The sequence below is a fragment of the Mytilus californianus genome, unplaced genomic scaffold (genome assembly GCF_021869535.1).
Source record: "Mytilus californianus isolate M0D057914Y unplaced genomic scaffold, xbMytCali1.0.p SCAF_7, whole genome shotgun sequence".
In the NCBI taxonomy this organism is placed as follows: domain Eukaryota; kingdom Metazoa; phylum Mollusca; class Bivalvia; order Mytilida; family Mytilidae; genus Mytilus; species Mytilus californianus.
In genome coordinates, this window is record NW_026262723.1 from 95,507,051 (window position 1) to 95,525,073 (window position 18,023).

Genomic DNA, 18,023 nt, shown 5'->3' on the forward strand with positions numbered 1-18,023 from the left:
CCCTAAATGACAACAAAACAATTTACAAAATATGAATAAGATAAACATGAACCAACTAAAACCACTGAACGACAGGCTTCTGACTTTGGACAGGCAAACAGAGAATGTGGCGGGGTTAAACATGTTTGTATACTTGTTATAAGTACTCATACACGTAATTCCTATACCGTTAGTAAAGCGTTTTTTGTATCGATTTTTATGTTACTTTTCTGATAAATATCAGATTGGGAGGGTTGACTGGTCTTGAACTAAAGAATACTAAACGAGAGGTGAAAGATACCAAAGGGATATTCAAACTCATAAGTCGAAAACAAACTAACAATGCCATGGCAAAAAACGAAAAACGACCAAAAGACCAACAACATGCAGTAAACAAAACGCTCTTTCTTAAGCACAAGATTATATACAGTGTGCAACCAAGGAATAATCTGTAGATGTATCTTGTACTATTCCATATCCACTGATTTAACAAGTAGCATGAATTTTTATGAATAACCTAAAGATTTCATATGTTTATACACCAAGATAAGTTCTACTCATTCTGCCATTTATAATTCTAATGTATGCTCAAAGAGAGCAGATACTGCATCTGAGTTGTTGATTTCAGAAAACAGGGTTATCCCCACCACATGCGATTGCGCCTGTACAAAGAGCCACATAAAGTGTCCTCGTTATTATTTTTTTGTCACATCTTACTTAGTGTTTTTTATTGTTAAATTTTTTTTTTTTTTTTTTTTTTGGGGGGGGGGGGGTCGTATGTATGGAAATGTGGGGTAGGTTATGGATCTTTTGTAGTCTCTGTTGCGTTTTAGAGTCTGTACAATTTAGAGTTTTTCGTATTGTATACACACAGGTCTATTTTTGAAGACAATATGACCTCTGATGTGTTTTTGGTTTTATACGTGTTGTTGGGTTTCTGTCTCATTGACGTATGTCCAATATCTCCTGTTATATTTTAGTCGTTGATGTACGTTTAGCCAATTTTCAATTTTAGTTCTTGAAAAGAATTGTCACGAAGTTTTATTTTCTTATCAAAATTGGTTATATCTAATTAGATGTCAATTCAGTCGGAACGCCATTTAACATTATTCACGTCATGGATAAACAATACGAGATTTTCTTCACGCACGAAATACGTTCCCCATCGAACTATTTTTTTGCTGAAGGGTCTTAGCGGAAGAATAAGAAAGTATATATAAACTAATTTTATTTACCCGTATTCAGAAATGTTAAGTATAGTAAAGATGAAGTATCTTGTGTGCTGCCTGATTTTTGGTGTAGTTGCGGGTGAGTTCATTTTATATTCTGTTTATATGCTAATCGTGCAGGTGTGTTCATTTTATATTCTGTTCATATGCTATGCATATAGGTGTGTTCATTATATATTATGTGCATATGTTGTGCGCTACATTACACTCAACGAATCAAAGACATTGTGTGTTTTTAACTGTCTTTGTTAGCTATTGTCAAACAATTTAGTGAGGTAGAATTTTTAATTATGTAATTCATTATCTTGCTTTATATACATTAACAAGTCTTCGCCTTATCTTAATAAGTAACATTATCAAGAATGAACAAAAAATGAAAATTCATATTTGAGATATGAATTCATATTTTGACTCCCTACACTGGAAAACTAATAAGTGTATAGAAGTAAATAATGTGTTACTGGGAAAAACATATTCACTTGTTATGTACACGTTTAATTGTGAATATAGGGAAAGTTTATCATATGATTTAGAAAGTGTTTGAATTTCCTGATTTTTTTTAATTTCTCCATCAAATTTTCAAATAACTCTTGCTCACTTAGCCAAAATCTTGAAATACTGGTATTCGTAGTTGTACCTCACGTTAAAACAGTTCATTCACTTGTCAAATGAAAGGAAACAATTACATTTAATTATATAATTTTACCACGGATAACCTCACCTTGTCTTGATGTTTTGTATTTGAATTAATCTCATTGCATTGAACCATAATACTTTTTATAGTCTGACTTTTATTCTGCTTGTGGAGTTTTCATTAAGAAAATAAAGATTTAATTTAAATTTAATAAAGTTTCATTTAAACAAATTACATTTTTTCATATATGAATTACAAACAACGATTAACCTAAAATAAAAATCGAAGCACGATATTTCTGAACATTTGGTGAAAACAGCCTCTTTCTTCCATTGGAAGTAATATTCAATTATAGTTTTTCCATTTTTATTAATAATTCAGTAATGACTGAATGCTTCTTAAAAATGTGAAGCAAAAATAACAAATAGAAAAACCAAAACTAAGCACATATGAAGAAAAAAAAACTAAATACATTATATAAAAGGAGCACATGAGATCACCCCTGGTTTTTTGTGGGGTTCGTGTTGCTCAGTCTTTGGTTTTCTATGTTGTGTTTTGTATACTGTTGTTTGTCTTTTGGTCTTTTTCTTGTTTTGTCATGGCGTTGTCAGTTTATTTTCGATTTGTGAATTTGAGCGACCTTTGGTATCTTCACCTCTCTTTTATACCAAACAATGCTCAGTAATATGTTCTTGACCTTTTGGTGGAAATGCATTCGAATAATAAATTTCTTAAGCATTTTGTTTCAAGCACAATTAGAAATGAAAATTTTTCATCATCAAAACTTTGTTTGATCCAGCCTATAAGTAAGAAAAATAATTTTCGTATTCGACTTCAAATGTATTAACTTGAGCACACATCCTGCCAAAGTTGACAAGCAAGTCAATCAAACTTTTGGTCTACATGAAATTGTATAACAGTTTGAAAATTCCCATCAATAATCATCCCAATTCCTTATATTGATATGCATTTCCAAACATAAAGCAGATAGTTTGAACCGAATGCTTTCATTAAAATAACCTTAGCTTACATGTTCTATTGAATCTGTATGCATCTAAGGATATAGAGCTTTACAAATATAGTTTTGATATTAAAGTACGTTCAGGGCCAGTTCTAGGGATATACTATTCATATTCAACTAAATAAAATGATTTTATAATTGTATTTCAGCTTCCAGTAATTATGGAGGTCCTATGAGTATAGTTGGTGGAACAAATGCTTCACCTAATCAATATCCTTATCAGGTATGATATTCAAGGAGAAAGTAATCCTAAAATCCAACCGTGTGTCTACCTATTGTCACCTTCAGTGTCAGCAAAGTTGTTGTTGTTTGTTGCTGTATATCATATTTGTTTTTCGTTCATTATTTTGTACATAAATCAGGCCGTTAGTTTTCTCGTTTGAATTGTTTTACATTTGTCATTTCGGGGCCTTTTATAGCTGACTATGCGGTAAGGGTTTACTCATTGTTGAAGGCCGTACGGTGACCTAAAGTTGTTAATTTCTATATCATTTGTTCTCTTGTGGAGAGTTGTCTCATTGGCAATCATACCACATCTTCTTTTTTCAAAGACTAATTTTAAACGTTTAAACATAAAATCGAATATGTAATTTGTTATGTTAATGCAAGAAATTCTGGTAAAAACAAAAGTAATTATATTTTGTACAATGTAAAATTTCATACATTTTTCGTATCTCATATTGTCGAGACAAAATGATTTGACAAGTTAAAATATCGAAAGCATTGCCGTTATTGGTGTTTGATGAGTGTCATGGTCCTTTCATAGAAGTCATATGGGTACGCCATACCTAGATTACCAACTTAATTCATTTTTTAGTATTGCTTTTCTTATGGTAGTTTAAAGTCATTGCTAAAGCGTTTCTCATCTCTCCCCCATTTTGGATAAGTTTTATATACTATTTAACTGCTTCATACCTATCATTCCTTCAGTATTACATGATGTACGAATGTTATTTTGATGATTGTCGATGGCCTCCAGCGACATTGACTTGTTCTTCTGTGTATGTTCTAGTATGTGTTTTTTGTTAGGTTGATATCATATGGGTTTTTTTCCCTTGTGTACACAATTTATTCCAGATATTTGTGTTGCTGATTATTCATTATTATCCTGTTAGACAAAATCTATATTTTCAGCACTTACCAGGCTAGGATATTCATTTTCAAAATCCTTCTGGGCCCCTTCCCCCTCCGAAAATTAAATGGTCGCCCCTAATGCAACATAAATATTCACTAAGTGAAATTACTTTTTAATTTCAATATATGCAACTTGATATTTACACATGCGTAAAATTGATACAAAAAGTGAACATAAAATCCTTACAAAAGTATATCAATTGATTGCATCAGGGAAACTTAACAAATATAATATGTATGGGAACAACTATGGCTCATAAGTTTCATAGACATTTTAATTATCATTATAATTATTTTTATATTTAATTTAGATTTCAATGAAATCAGCTTCCTCTGACCATTTCTGTGGAGGGTCTCTTGTTCGAACTGGAAGCGGTGAAATAGTAGTAGTGACAGCTGCGCATTGCTTATCTGGGTAAGTGTTATGTCATATTCTATTTAAAAAAATCTTACTAGATGATCCATATCATAATTGCACGAAGTTGTTAACATCGCTTATTTGGCCCGACCCTCAGTCATGGTCTTTTGACTGTGACATTTTGCTTAGCTTACATGTATTAATTTGTGATTAGGTCAGTTTAAAGGGAACCATTAGTAGTTGGCCAATTATATTCGGTATCTAGTTGTATTAGCATTGGCACATCTCAGTTTCATGGAGATTATCCCCCCTTTCCCAAAAAAAAACAATCTTTAGTCATGGGTTATTGACTTTGAAACTTTTTCATAGTTTACAAGTTTGTTTTGTTTTTTTTAATTCTGTTAGTTTAAAGGGAACCAATTATGATGATTCAATGGTATTTGTTTGGTAGAGTTTGAAAAGCATTGGCATTTCTCATTTCCATAGAGGGTATTTGGCCCTGCACCTTAAGTCATGGTTCATGAACTTGAATGATTCACATAGTTCACATGTTTAGATATTGCCTTTCAAATTTTAACATTTGCATTATACTATCAAAATTACAAATCGAGAGATATATCTCTGACAGTTTATTCTACATTTCACTCCATATAATTTATTTATTTTCTGGTTCAAATTACAAAAAAAAAACAATCTCTCGACCGTTTTCTCAGATAATCGTCCATCATATACACATTTCCAATTCACGCACCGTTTCATGGAACTTAATACAAGCGACAGAGATCATGTATTTGTTGTATTGGGGTTTTCCACTTTGTATTTGTGAAACTATTGCCAATTTTTGGTGTGCTTATCGCTATGTTCAGATTTTTTTGTGCTAGAATTATGAAATGTCGGGGATCGAAATAAGGGGGACATGTCTAGTATGCGCTCACGACACAGCTGCTTATATGTTCGTTTACTAGTGAGGAACCTCCCCGTTGTTAGTCCATTGGTATATTTCAATTTTGTTTTTAGATTTATCAGCTTTTACCTAGAATTATACTTCCAGTCCATGTATTTAAGTATTTTGATTTATCCTTTAGAAATTTTCAGTCTCGGTCATTTGTGCATGTATGTTCTGAAGTTTTTTATCCATCTTAATTTTGCAGTGAATCGGCTTCTGACGTTCAAGTTGTTGTCGGTAGACATACCATTGATGGCAGCACAGGAAATCAGTATACAAAGGAATATAAAGTTAAGAAAATAATCCTGCATCCTGAATACGATGACGATACATTTAACAATGATGGTGCAATCATGTACCTGGATGGCACTGTGGAAACCAATCCTGGAGTTCAACCAATAGAGCTGACAGATAAACCAACAGTTAACTTTTTTAATCAGGAATGCATTATCACTGGATGGGGTGCACTGATTGAAGGTAAACCATTTTTTGTTTTAAGTCGCAGGATATTTCACAAATAATCAATCTACTTTTTGAGCACATATCCATAAACCCCGTTACTTAATATGAGCAGACCAATGTGACCCATAGTTGTTTAAATCTTCGTTATTTGAACTCAGGTGGATAGCTGTCTCATTGGCAACCATACTACATCTCCTTGTTCTTATAAATACAAAATTAACAAATTTCCATAAAAAAACGATAATTATATATGTATGAAACAAAGGCAAAAAATCAACAAATCACACAGTTAACTTAGAATGATTACAAGATTGAGAGAAGCAGTGGTGTAATCTGTTGCCAGAATTGTTGTTTCATTCATTAGTGATTGATAGTTAACTCTGGGAAGGAACTCGTGAAAAAAGGAAAGATGGGCGAAGTGTCATACTGTTGTTCTATTTAGTATCTCAAGAGTTGTTTTTTTTTTTGCATGTACTAGTATGTCAAAACTTTTTTTCAGTAGTCAAGCTGCATTTCATTCTTAATATTTTCAGGCGATAGTGGTCCAAATATACTTCAGCATGCCTCAGTCGATTTCTTCCCTGATGTTAAATGCACAAAAGATTACGGAAGTAGCTATGAAAAGAAAACGATGCTTTGTGGTGGAAAACGTTCTGGTGGTATTGATTCATGCCAGGTGAATATCATAATCAAGACTAGTTAGATTTAGCCTGTCCCTAAGTTATGAGCATGTAGTACAGTGGTTGTCGTTGGTTCATGTCTGGCATACTTGTTTTTCTCAAATTGTCTTGCCATGAATTAGGCCGTTAGTTTTCTCGTTTAAATTGTTTTACAGTTTTCATATCGGGGCTTTTTATAGCCGACTATACGGTTTACCCTAATAATTCAGTCGTTATAGTTCGCTGCTCTACGACGGCTTTATTAACTGCATACCGAGAACACCGATACGATTACATCGCTGGGTTTTTTTACTGTTTGATATGTTAATTAAGAAGTCATGTTTGAGAGACTGTTTAACGTAAATTGATTACGGAAATCCAGGCGCTGATCCAAAATTTTATATTTGGGGAGGGGGGGCGCGCTCCTGATAATTACGAATTAGAGGTCCTTATTCTGACACAAATTGGTTGTTATTTCACCTTTGATTTTTTTCTTTGATTTTGTTTGTGGTGGAGGGGAAGGGGGTGATGCACACCTGTCTTAATCGATACATGAAGTCGGATTTCTGAATAAGTCCATTTATCTGTAAACTTCTATCGCACATTGAAATCATTACCAGTTAATGCTCTTGTGCTCTTGACAATATGATATGAAAAAGATATTCGATTTACGAAAACTTTTTTAACTTGTGTAAAGTATGACAATTGATGGAAATAGATTTTTACATATAGGGGAGATTTGTAATGATGCATATCATAGACAAGGTTTTTAATGATAAAATAATATTTTGTGTGCAATGTTAGAAAAATACAACCATTCAATGATATATTCATGAAATTGACTAAAGGAAATACAGGAGACCGTAAGGTGCTCTAATTGCCGTTATTATCATTGAATTTATTCGTTTATAACTATTTCAATTCAATAGTTGTGGTTTTTTTTGTGTTTTTTTTTTTTGTTGTTGCTTGTCGTACTGTATCTCTTAATCAAAACTCGATATGGAATGTCACGCGGCTTCCTCTGTCAATAAAAACTGACTGCTACAGTATAACCAATAATGCTGAAAATAGAGTTAAGCAACAAAAATCAATCAATCTATCATGTCCATCTGGAGATGGATATTCATTGACCATCTTTTAAAACTTGTAACTGTTTATGAAAAGTGCTTATCTATAAACTTATTTTAAGTAAACGCAAATTTTTTGGGGAAAATTTTAGAAATCACCTGAGATATAGTATAAAAGTTTATTTTGTATTTGTTTTTTTTTTTCTTAGCAGAAATCTGACTCTCAATGCATGAAATTGATCCCATCTATTAGGTTTAAGCAGATATATATATGAAAATAAGAAGATGTGGTATGATTGCCCGGCAATGAGACCGCTCTCCGCCGGAGACCAAATGACTCATTAAAATGGAGGTTGATGTTGAATCACGGACTAATACAGATGGATTATGTAAATAATGTAGTAGTTGCCCATTAACTACAACTACCAAATAAATTCAGATAAGGATTTAAATGAGAAAATTTGACGAGGGTACCCATCAAGATATATATATGAATTATCGTGTTAGTCCTATTTATTATATACAATTGCTGTTTCAATTTGAAAATAACGTTTATGGGCAGTTTCAGTAACCTTGTTTTCCGATGTTCTAGGGAGATTCTGGTGGACCATTTGCCTGTAAAGAAAATGGAAAACTGGTATTAAGCGGTGAGTACTAACGTTCTTATGTTATCAAAAGTTATTGTTGAAACGCAGCTTGTTTGCCTATTTTTAAACATTATAAACAGACACGAAATTGTTGATAAAAGACAACGTAATAATAGGTTTCATGGCAAACGTATCAATCGAAATCAACATCAGAAGTCAATGTAGAAAATAATACTCCTTTAACTTGAAACTGTGAATCGTCGGAGTTTAGATATGATCCCTATGGCCATGTTATTACGGGGGACCTCAATATCGTCCAAGACAGAGAGGTTAAAAGCTTTTTGAAAAAAGGACCAAAATATCGTCCATCTAAAATAGATTGAAAATAGTGTCGTCAGGTCACAAAAGACGCTCTTTCCTCGTTTTGTAAAAATTGATATAAACGGGAAAAATCTGATAAAAAATCTCTTGATTCTTATTCAAATAAATGTATGAATGTTGTGGATATTCGAATATCACATTCTGAAAAAAATTCAGAAATAAATAAGAGTACATAATACGTCTATTTCCAGAATACGAAATAAACGTCAAGAACTTTCAAAGCGGTTTGTGTTTGTACCGGCCGACAAAGCAGCCAACAATGTGGTGGTGGTATGCCGTAAATGCTACACGGACGTTCTTAAGAATGAAATTTTAAATTCATCTACACTCAAGTCCGTGCGCTCCACAGAGAGTCATATAGACGTTGCGCACGATGTTGGTACCAATTCCATTTTGCTATAGATTAGCATAAAAATAAATACGTAGACTGGTCAGTTCGATAAAAATATAGTGATTTTTGATTTAATTCATCCCATTAGACTTGAAATTAAAGAAAAAAAGGAACCGAAATTTAAAATACCAGGAATTATAACACTTAATTATCCCATTTTTACGCAAAAACGTAATGTCCAACGTTTCATTTTGTGTGCAAAAGATCAGAGTTCCGTTTCTCTCCTACGGTATTTTTTCTCTGATCATCGTAAAACTTCACAATAATATTGCTATTCTTATAATTATTCGCGTGTTAAAGCAAAATCAATATCACTGAAACCGTAATCCGGAAAATGTTATTTTTGTAAACGGTCTGAAAAATGTCCAACCGTATGCAAAGTAAGTATATTTCGGGTTTGCGCATTTATACCGTGAAATTGAAAAAGCTGAGAGAAAAAATATTTATTATATTTTGAAAGTTTTTTTACTTTTCTCCTGGTTCATGATATTTTTTTGCCGGAAACCATGCGTATAGTTTCTATTGCAATGACTTCAAAAAGTATAGCCATCTTGTCCCAACGAAAAAACGCTGTATTTTCTTTAAAATTGAGGTTTTAACCAGCTGTCTATCAAATAAGCATAGTTAGATCATAAAAAATAAAACTTGGCGGTAAAGGTTTTTCTGTTTTTCTTCTTAAACAATATAGTGTTTAATATTTTTTCGTTAGGCAACAAGGTTTTTAGATCGTTTCAAAAAGTATAGCCGTTTTGTCCCAACGTTCGCAAAACGTAATTGATGTCATGCTCTGGTTTTTAATTCTATATCGTAATTATTTGTTTCCAGTTTAATTCGAATGAAAATAAAAATACATGTATAAATTACAAAACAACCAATGTATGAGAAAGGAATAGTTTAAGTTTAAATTCAAATGTTGACCAAATGAGATCGATATAAAAAAAATATCGGGATCTTAGGGCTTTTTTTTATAGCATATTTGTTTTATATAAGGAACATTGTCTATCTGCAAGTTTTAAATCGTCAAAAGTAACATGTATATTTTTTTGTTAATAAAATAAAATAGAGAAAACCCATTGCTGGCAATTATAACAAACAAAGGATATGCCACAAAAATACGGAAATGAGAAAATTTAAAACATGAGTCCCGAATGTTTAACTTCCTAAATATTTTGCGACAAAGAAAGCATCGGGAAATGATACAATATAGAAAGGAAACGGAAACGGGAAGAAATGCAACAAAAGGAATAAATATGCAAAAAATAGGAGAATATGAATTCAAAATCTAATTTATATTAAAAATAAATCTGTGTAAATTTGGACATTATTGTATCGGATTCATTAATGCGAACTGCTGCCGAAAGGAAAATTATCAATTATGGCCTGGAAAGACTGACAACTCCTGTAAATGAATTTCATTAAAAAAATATCTATACGACCACTTTGAGTTTTATTTGTAAATTTATGCATTTTTTCAGACAAACCGAAATCGGTTACCAAATTCACAACAGTAAATTGACATCATCAATAATATGCTTGAACGTCTGAAACTTTCTTTGAAATCGTCGAAATCGCCTTATTTTGAGGAACTTCGTGAAACGCTAAGTAGTACCAACATCGTGCGCAACGTCATAGTAAACAAACATGTCATAGCCACATCACAACTAGAGGCCTCTTCTGAACATTTGAAGGTCCCTTCTATGTATTGGTTACCTAAACTACACAAAAATCAGTAAAATATCGTTTCATCTCGTCCTCTAGTAAGTGTTCTACAACTAATCTTTCAGTGCTTTTAACTAGTTCCTTAACTACTATCAAAGAACTTATCATAAACTTTTGTAATAAAATATATGAAAATATTGGAATTTCTTTGGATGTTTTAGATAAATTGCGTGCTTTTGACGGTCCTTTTGATTCTGTTGACAGTTTTGACTTTAAACTCTTTACACTACACTTCCACACAATCTTATCAAACAAAAGTTTTCCTATTTAATTAAATGGTCGTTTGGTAAATCTGAATGCAAATATATTTACTGCAACTGATTAAAAGCCTTCTTCTCTAATGAGAAAGGTAAATATGCTAGATATACTTACTGGAGGTGTGATGAGATGATTGAAGCTGTTAGTTTTCTCTTTGATAATAGTACGTTTCGGCAACAAAGTTTATCGACTGGTTGTAGGTATTCCTATGGGCACCAATTACGCCCCTTTAATAGCAAACTTGTTTTTGTACTGTTATGAATCACAGTTTATGACCAAACTCAGTAAAGACCCGTTTAAATTGCATTTAGTTGATGAATTCAACAACACTTACCATTATCTTGATGATATTTTTTTCGTTAAATAATCAAGAATTTTCTAAATAGACTGCCGAATTATACCCAAAGGACATTACTTTAAATAAATCAAATGTAAACGGTAATAACTGTCCTTTCCTTAATTTAGATATTTCAGTTTTACACGGGAAACTCCACACAAAAATTTACGACAAAAGGGACGCCTATTCATTCCCTATTGTTAATTTGGATGGTGATGTTCCTTTGGCACCATCTTACGGTGTTTATATTTCACAACTCTTTCGCTATGCCCGTGTCTGTTGTGACGTTTTAGATTGTAATGAACGTTATCTATGTATTACTGGTAAATTATTAAGTTAGGCATTTCGTTACCACAAAATACTTAAAACCTTTACTAAATTCTTCCATAGATATAAAGATTTTGTTTTGAAGTTTTGTTGTACCTGTAGAAAACTTATTTCATTCGAGATAGCACATCCTCATTTTTACGGAGATTTTGTTTACCGTGCCCGGAAATTTAGAAACGATCCTGGTAAACTTATCGATCCTTTAAATAAACTTATTCTAAAAGGTTACCAATTCAACACTGTAATTAGATCTTAGAATATTGTTTTTATTGGCTTTAATATTGATTTTGTTATCAGTAAATTAAAAGCAAACTAAATATTATTGTTATATACATATGCACTTTCATGTATCTACAATCTGTCGATACCTGTATATTGGCATTGCACAAGGTCATGATTTTCTCTGTTTATGACGTCTTTACACTAAATCCATTGGATGTTGGATGTATACTGATTGATAATTTAGTCTTAGATGCATGATTTTTGTCAAGCCTGCGACTTTTGTCGCAGAAAGCTCGACATAGGGATAGTGATCCGGCGGCGGCGGCGTTAGCTAACTTCTTAAAAGCTTTATATTTTAGAAGGTGGAAGACCTGGATGCTTCATACTTTGTATATGGATACCTCATGTTACGAAGTTTCCGTCAGTCACATGTCCATTGTCCTTGACCTCATTTTCATGGTTCAGTGACTACTTGAAAAAAAAGTTAAGATTTTTTGTAATGTTAAATTCTCTCTTATTATAAGTAATAAGATAACTATATTTGGTATGTGCGTACCTTGCAAGGTCTTCATGCTTGTCAGACAGTTTTCACTTGACCTCGACCTCATTTCATGGATCAGTGAACAAGGTTAAGTTTTGGTGTTCAAGTCCATATCTCAGATACTATAAGCAATAGGTCTAGTATATTCGGTGTATGGAAGGACTGTAAGGTGTACATGTCCAACTGGCAGAAGTCATCTGACCTTGACCTCATTTTCATGGTTCAGTGGTTATAGTTAAGTTTTTGTGTTTAGGTCTGTTTTTCTCATACTGTATGCAATAGGTCTACTATATTTGGTGTATGGAATGATTGTAAGGTGTACATGTCTAGCTGGCAGGTGTCATCTGACCTTGACCTCATTTTCATGGTTCAATGGTTATAGTTAAGTTTTTGTGTTGTGGTCCTTTTTTCTTATACTTTATACAATAGGTCTACTATATTTGGTGTATGGAATGATTGTAAGGTGTACATGTCCAACTGGCAGGTGTCATCTGACTTTGACCTCATTTTCATGGTTCAGTGGTCAAAGTTAAGATTTTTAGTTTCGGTCTTTTTTCTTATACTATATGCAATAAGTCAACTGTATTTGGTGTATGGAAATATTCTATGATGTACATGTCAGTCTCGCAGGTTTTATTTGACCTTGACCTCATTTTCACGGTTCATTGCTCAGTGTTAAGTTTATGTGTTTCAGTCTGTTTTTCTTAAACTATAAGCTATAGGTCAGCTATACTTGTTGTATGGAAGGATTGTAAGCTGTTCATGTCTGCCTGGCATGGTTCATCTGACCTTGACCTCATTTTCAGGATTCATTGGTCAATGTTTAGTTTTCTTGGTTAAGTCTGTTTCTTAGAAACTATAAGTAATAGGTCAACTATATTTAGTGTATTGAATGATTGTAAGGTGTACATGTATTTCTCGTTTGGTTTATATGACCTTGACTTCTTTTTCTTGGATCATGTTAAGTTTATGTACTAGTTGTAGTAAAGCTTTCATTTAGGACTATCAACATAATATCAATGGTTAGTAAAGAAGGCGAGACATTTCAGCGTGTGCACTCTTGTTTATTATATGTTATTGGCTTTGAACTAGCTGTCAGTAACTGCGAGTACTCTCAGATCTGTACTTAGTGTCTTTTTGTTGTTGGGATGTACAAGTACCCGGCCACGTCCACTCTGTGTTTTTGTTAGATGTATTTCTATTTGTATCCATCTGATGAGTTAAGCCTTTTTTCAACTGTATTTTATAGTTCGTTCTTATGTTGTACTGTTACACCACTGTCCCAGGTTGGGGGAGGGTTAGGATCCCGCTAACATGTTTAACCACGCCACATTCTGTATGTATGTGCCTGTCCCAATTCAGTGCTTGCCGTTTGTTGTTGTGTTAGGGAGCTACCATTTGATTTTTATGGGGGGGGGGGGGGGGGGGGGGGGGGCTAGGATGAAATTTGAAAAAAAGGCAGAACAGGAGTTTTGAGTTAAAAAAAAAGGCAGGATGAGCAACTTGGCAAACAAAAAAGCCACGATGACTATTTATGTCAAAAGAGTCAGGATAAACTAATAAAAAGAAGGCAGGACCGACTCGAGTGAAAAATAAAAAGGCAGGACAGAGATTACAACAACAAAAAAATGCAGGACAAAATATTTCATCCTAGCCCCCCATAATAATCAAACGGTAGCTCTCTTACATATTTGTTTTTTCCTTCATTTTTTTTGTACATTAATTAGGCCGTTAGTTTTTTTAGAATTTTTTTACATTTGTCTTTTCGGGGCCTTTTATAGCTGACTATGCGGTATGGGCTTTGCTCATTGTTGAAGGCCGTACGGTGACCTATAGTTGTTAATTTCTGTGTCATTTGGTCTCTTGTGAAGAGTTGTCTCATTTGCAATCATACCACATCTTCTTTTTTATATGACTCTACTATTTCTAATAAAAACTTTATTATGATTGCACAATTATAACGTTCTTAATTTTAGTCTAAAAATAATTGTTGAGAAATGGTTAAGGATATGTATATTACGCATTACAAATGTGTCGAGTTTTGTGATTGGATAACAACACGGAGATGTCAATATATATTCAGGAAACTGCCGGGGTATATACGACGTATTTTACCCCAATTGGAACTTCAACAACATCATCATAACGAACGAAATATGTGACGTAGTCTAAAGCTATACACCTCCCTTACTACTATCAAAGAACTTGTAATTAACTTTTGTAATAAAGCTTATGAAAATAATGGTATTAATTATTTTTGGAATGTTAAAAATTCTTTAGAGGTTTTGGATAAGATACGTGCTTTTGATAGTCCTTTTAATTCTGTTGACAGTTATGATTTTTCTACTCTCTACTCTACACTACACTTCCACACAATCTTATCAAGAAAAAGTTTTCATATCTAATTGAATGGTCTTTTGAGAAATCTCGTTGCAAATTTATTTGCTGTAACTCGTTTAAAGCCTTTTTCTGTAACGAAAAAGGCAAGTATGCTAGATACACTTACTGGAAATGTGAAGATATGATTGAAGCTTTAAATTTTCTCCTGGACAACATATATGTACGTTTCGGCGATAAAGTGTATCGACAAGTAGTAGGTATTCCTATGGGCACTAACTGCGCCCCTTTAATAGCAGATTTATTCCTGTATTGCTATGAATCTCAGTTTATGACCAAACTCAGTAAAGACACGACATTGTTACATTTGGTTGATACATTCAACAATACCTACCATTATCTTGATGATATTTTTTCGTTAAATTATCCAGAGTTCTCTAAATATACTACCGAAATTTACACAAAAGAACCTATTTTAAGTAAATCTAACATAAACAGCAGTAGTTGTCCTTTTCTAGATTTAGACATTTCAATTTCTTAAGGGAAACTCCATACTGAAATTTACGACAAAAGAGACGATTTTTCATTCCCTATTGTCAATTTTCCTTTTTTAAAACGGCGATGTTCCTTTGGCTCCATCATACGGTGTTTATATATATCCCAACTCGTTCGTTATGCCCGTGTGTGTAGTGATGTCATAGATTTTAACGAACGTAATCAATGCATCACTGGTAAATTATTAAGTCAGGGATTTCGTTACCATAAATTACTTAAAACTTTTACTAAATTCTTTCATAGATACAAAGATTTGATTAGTAAAATTGGCTGTACCTGTAGAAAACTTATCAAAAACGGTATTTCACATCCTAACTTTTACGGTAATATTGTACTAAAAACGCGGAAATCACTGTGATCCGTGTACACTCATCGAACTTTTAAACAAACTTATTAGTAAAGGTTATCTTACCAATGTTGTAAATAGATCTTTGAATATACATGTAGTTTACATTGGCACTTAAATCGATTTTATCATCAGCAAATTAAAACTGTTTTGTATTCTTTTCAAACGGGATGTATATAGACACACCCACGTTCATTTTTATCTATTAAGAGGTTAACTCCTAACTATCCTACTGCCTGTCGATACATTTATTTTTGGCATTGCATAAGTCGTGTCTTCTTTGACTGTCCATGACGTTAAAATACTAAATCCCTTGGATGTGTTTTAGTTGATTTTAGTCTGATGCATGATTTTTCATTATTAATTGTTTTTGGTTTTTAACTAGCTGTCAATAACTGCGAGTACTCTCAAATCGTACTTTCTTGTTAATTTGACCTGTTGATACTATTTGTAATGCTTTTTTGTTATTTAATGTTTACTTATTCAGGGTTATATCTGTCTATATACCAGCTTTGATAAGTGTTTGGTACTACTATAAATTTTCACTTCTTCGAACTATGAACATCAAAATTATTTAGTTTGTAAAAATATTTCCTTTCTCCTTTTAAACTATACCTAACAACAAAATTATTTTCATTTACCTGTTTATAATATTATTGTAAATGGCGGATTTTTGTTTAAGGTTATTGTTGTTTTTCTGAAATTGTTTAACATTTCACAGCGGTATAATACTGTTACTTTAATTATTCATCCCTTATTTTATTGATTTTGTATTTACATTGTATCATAGATCAAATTTATTCGTTCAGTGTATGTTCACTTGTGTTAATATGTCGTTTGATTGAGTTAAGCCATTTCAATTGATATTTTATAGTGCGTCTTTCTATGTTGTGATGTTACACTAATGTTTCAGATAAGGGTGAAGGTTTGGTACCATTAAAAAGTTTAAACCCGCTGCAATTGTTTGCACCTGTCCTAAGTCATGAATCTGATGTTCAGTAATTGTCGTTTGTTGATGTGATTCATAAGTGTTTCTCGTTTCTCGTATTTTATATAGATTAGACCGTTGGTTTTCCCGTTTGAATGGTTTTACACTAGTAATTTTTGGGGCCCTTTATAACTTGCTGTGCGGTGTGAGCAAAGGCTCCGTGTTGAAGACCGTGCTTTGACCTATAATGGTTTACTTTTATAAATTGTGACTTGGATGGAGAGTTGTCTCATTGGCACTCATACCACATCTTCATATATCTATACAAAACACTTAAAGAACGTCAGAGGATCACAGAGGGAAAATAAAGACTTGCATCCGTCAATAATACGTTTTTAATTTAAAATCACACGATTTACAAATCAAATACTTAATTAATGTCTTAAAGTGTTAATATAAACTGTTTCATACACGATAGAATTATTTTTCACAGCAAAATAAAAAAATCCTTTGCGTATGCGGAAAATATATATAACGTTACTGCATGGTGAATGTTAAACAATTATCTGGTACTGGAAAAAACATTAAGGCAGGGGTAATCCGTAATATATGTGAAATTCAGGTTACAGACAGGATATATAATGTGACATTCCCTGCTTAGGGTTTATATCCCCTTCGACTTCGGCTCAGGGAAATAAACTCTAAGCCGGGAATGTCACATTATATACCCTGTCTGAGACCTGAATAATATACATTGTAAGTTCTATGGACCTTAAATATTACTACGAGTCGCAGAGAAACAACACAGCACAGATACGTGAAAATATGTTATCAAAAGATGATGCCACGACTGAATAACACGTAGATGTTATCATAACATCATAGTGACACGTAGGTGTTATCAAAATATCATATAGTACATGAAGCGTATGTGTTATCAAAATATCATGTATCATGTAGTGACCCAGTAGATGTTAATTAAGCAATTTACGAACATTTAGGTATTTATGGTTCTATTTTCGTTTTATAAAAAGGTTGTATAAATTGTAGGAGTAACAAGCTGGGGACAAGGTTGTGCTCAAGCAGGAAGCCCAGGCATCTATACCGATGTATTTATGATGAGAAGATTTCTTGATGGACGACTTGGATTGATCTCTGCCTAGAGCAAGCTGTGGCCTCTCTTATTTTCTATATATACATTTTATGTTGCAAATATCGCTGTGTTTTTTTTTTTTATATTTGTGCATTAAATCATTTATGACAATTTATTGGTTGATTTAAAAAAGAAATCATTTGATTGTATCTTTAAAAATGTTGGTGTCTACAAAGTGTTCAATTCTTGCATAAGTGCACTATTATATACCAAAATTTTGAAATCCATATATAAAAAATTTTGAAATCCATATATATAAAAAACATTTTATTAAAATAAAGTATGTCAATAAAGATTTTGATTTTGTAAATATTGCCGGTATTTTTAACGACCATTCTGTTAAAGAACAAATTCCTGGATATTTTGATCATACTGAACTCCCTCTTATTTGTTATATTTACAAGAAATCTACCCGAAAATTTGTGTTTAATTATAGCCAAGTCTGTAAAGAT

The 18,023-nt window shown here is 32.7% G+C and overlaps 1 protein-coding gene across 1 annotated transcript; it reads left to right on the plus strand.

Annotated features, from left to right (window-relative positions):
- Positions 1 to 1,173: 1,173 nt before the first annotated feature.
- LOC127708865 (trypsin-1-like) lies at positions 1,174 to 17,866 on the plus strand. The gene is made up of 7 exons (XM_052214034.1): positions 1,174 to 1,287; positions 3,013 to 3,086; positions 4,309 to 4,412; positions 5,507 to 5,778; positions 6,297 to 6,439; positions 8,082 to 8,136; positions 17,469 to 17,866. Exons 1-7 carry the CDS (start codon positions 1,227 to 1,229, stop codon positions 17,579 to 17,581), a joined length of 822 nt encoding a protein of 273 aa, XP_052069994.1. The 5' UTR covers positions 1,174 to 1,226; the 3' UTR covers positions 17,582 to 17,866.
- The last annotated feature ends 157 nt before the right edge of the window (positions 17,867 to 18,023 follow it).

Excerpts from the sequence above, each read along its gene's own strand:
- LOC127708865 (XM_052214034.1), top strand. The coding sequence starts at position 1,227 with ATGTTAAGTATAGTAAAGATGAAGTATCTTGTGTGCTGCCTGATTTTT. Across the intron at positions 4,413-5,506 it reads GCTGCGCATTGCTTATCTGG|TGAATCGGCTTCTGACGTTC; the intron begins GTAAGTGTTATG and ends TTAATTTTGCAG. Across the intron at positions 8,137-17,468 it reads TGGAAAACTGGTATTAAGCG|GAGTAACAAGCTGGGGACAA; the intron begins GTGAGTACTAAC and ends TATAAATTGTAG.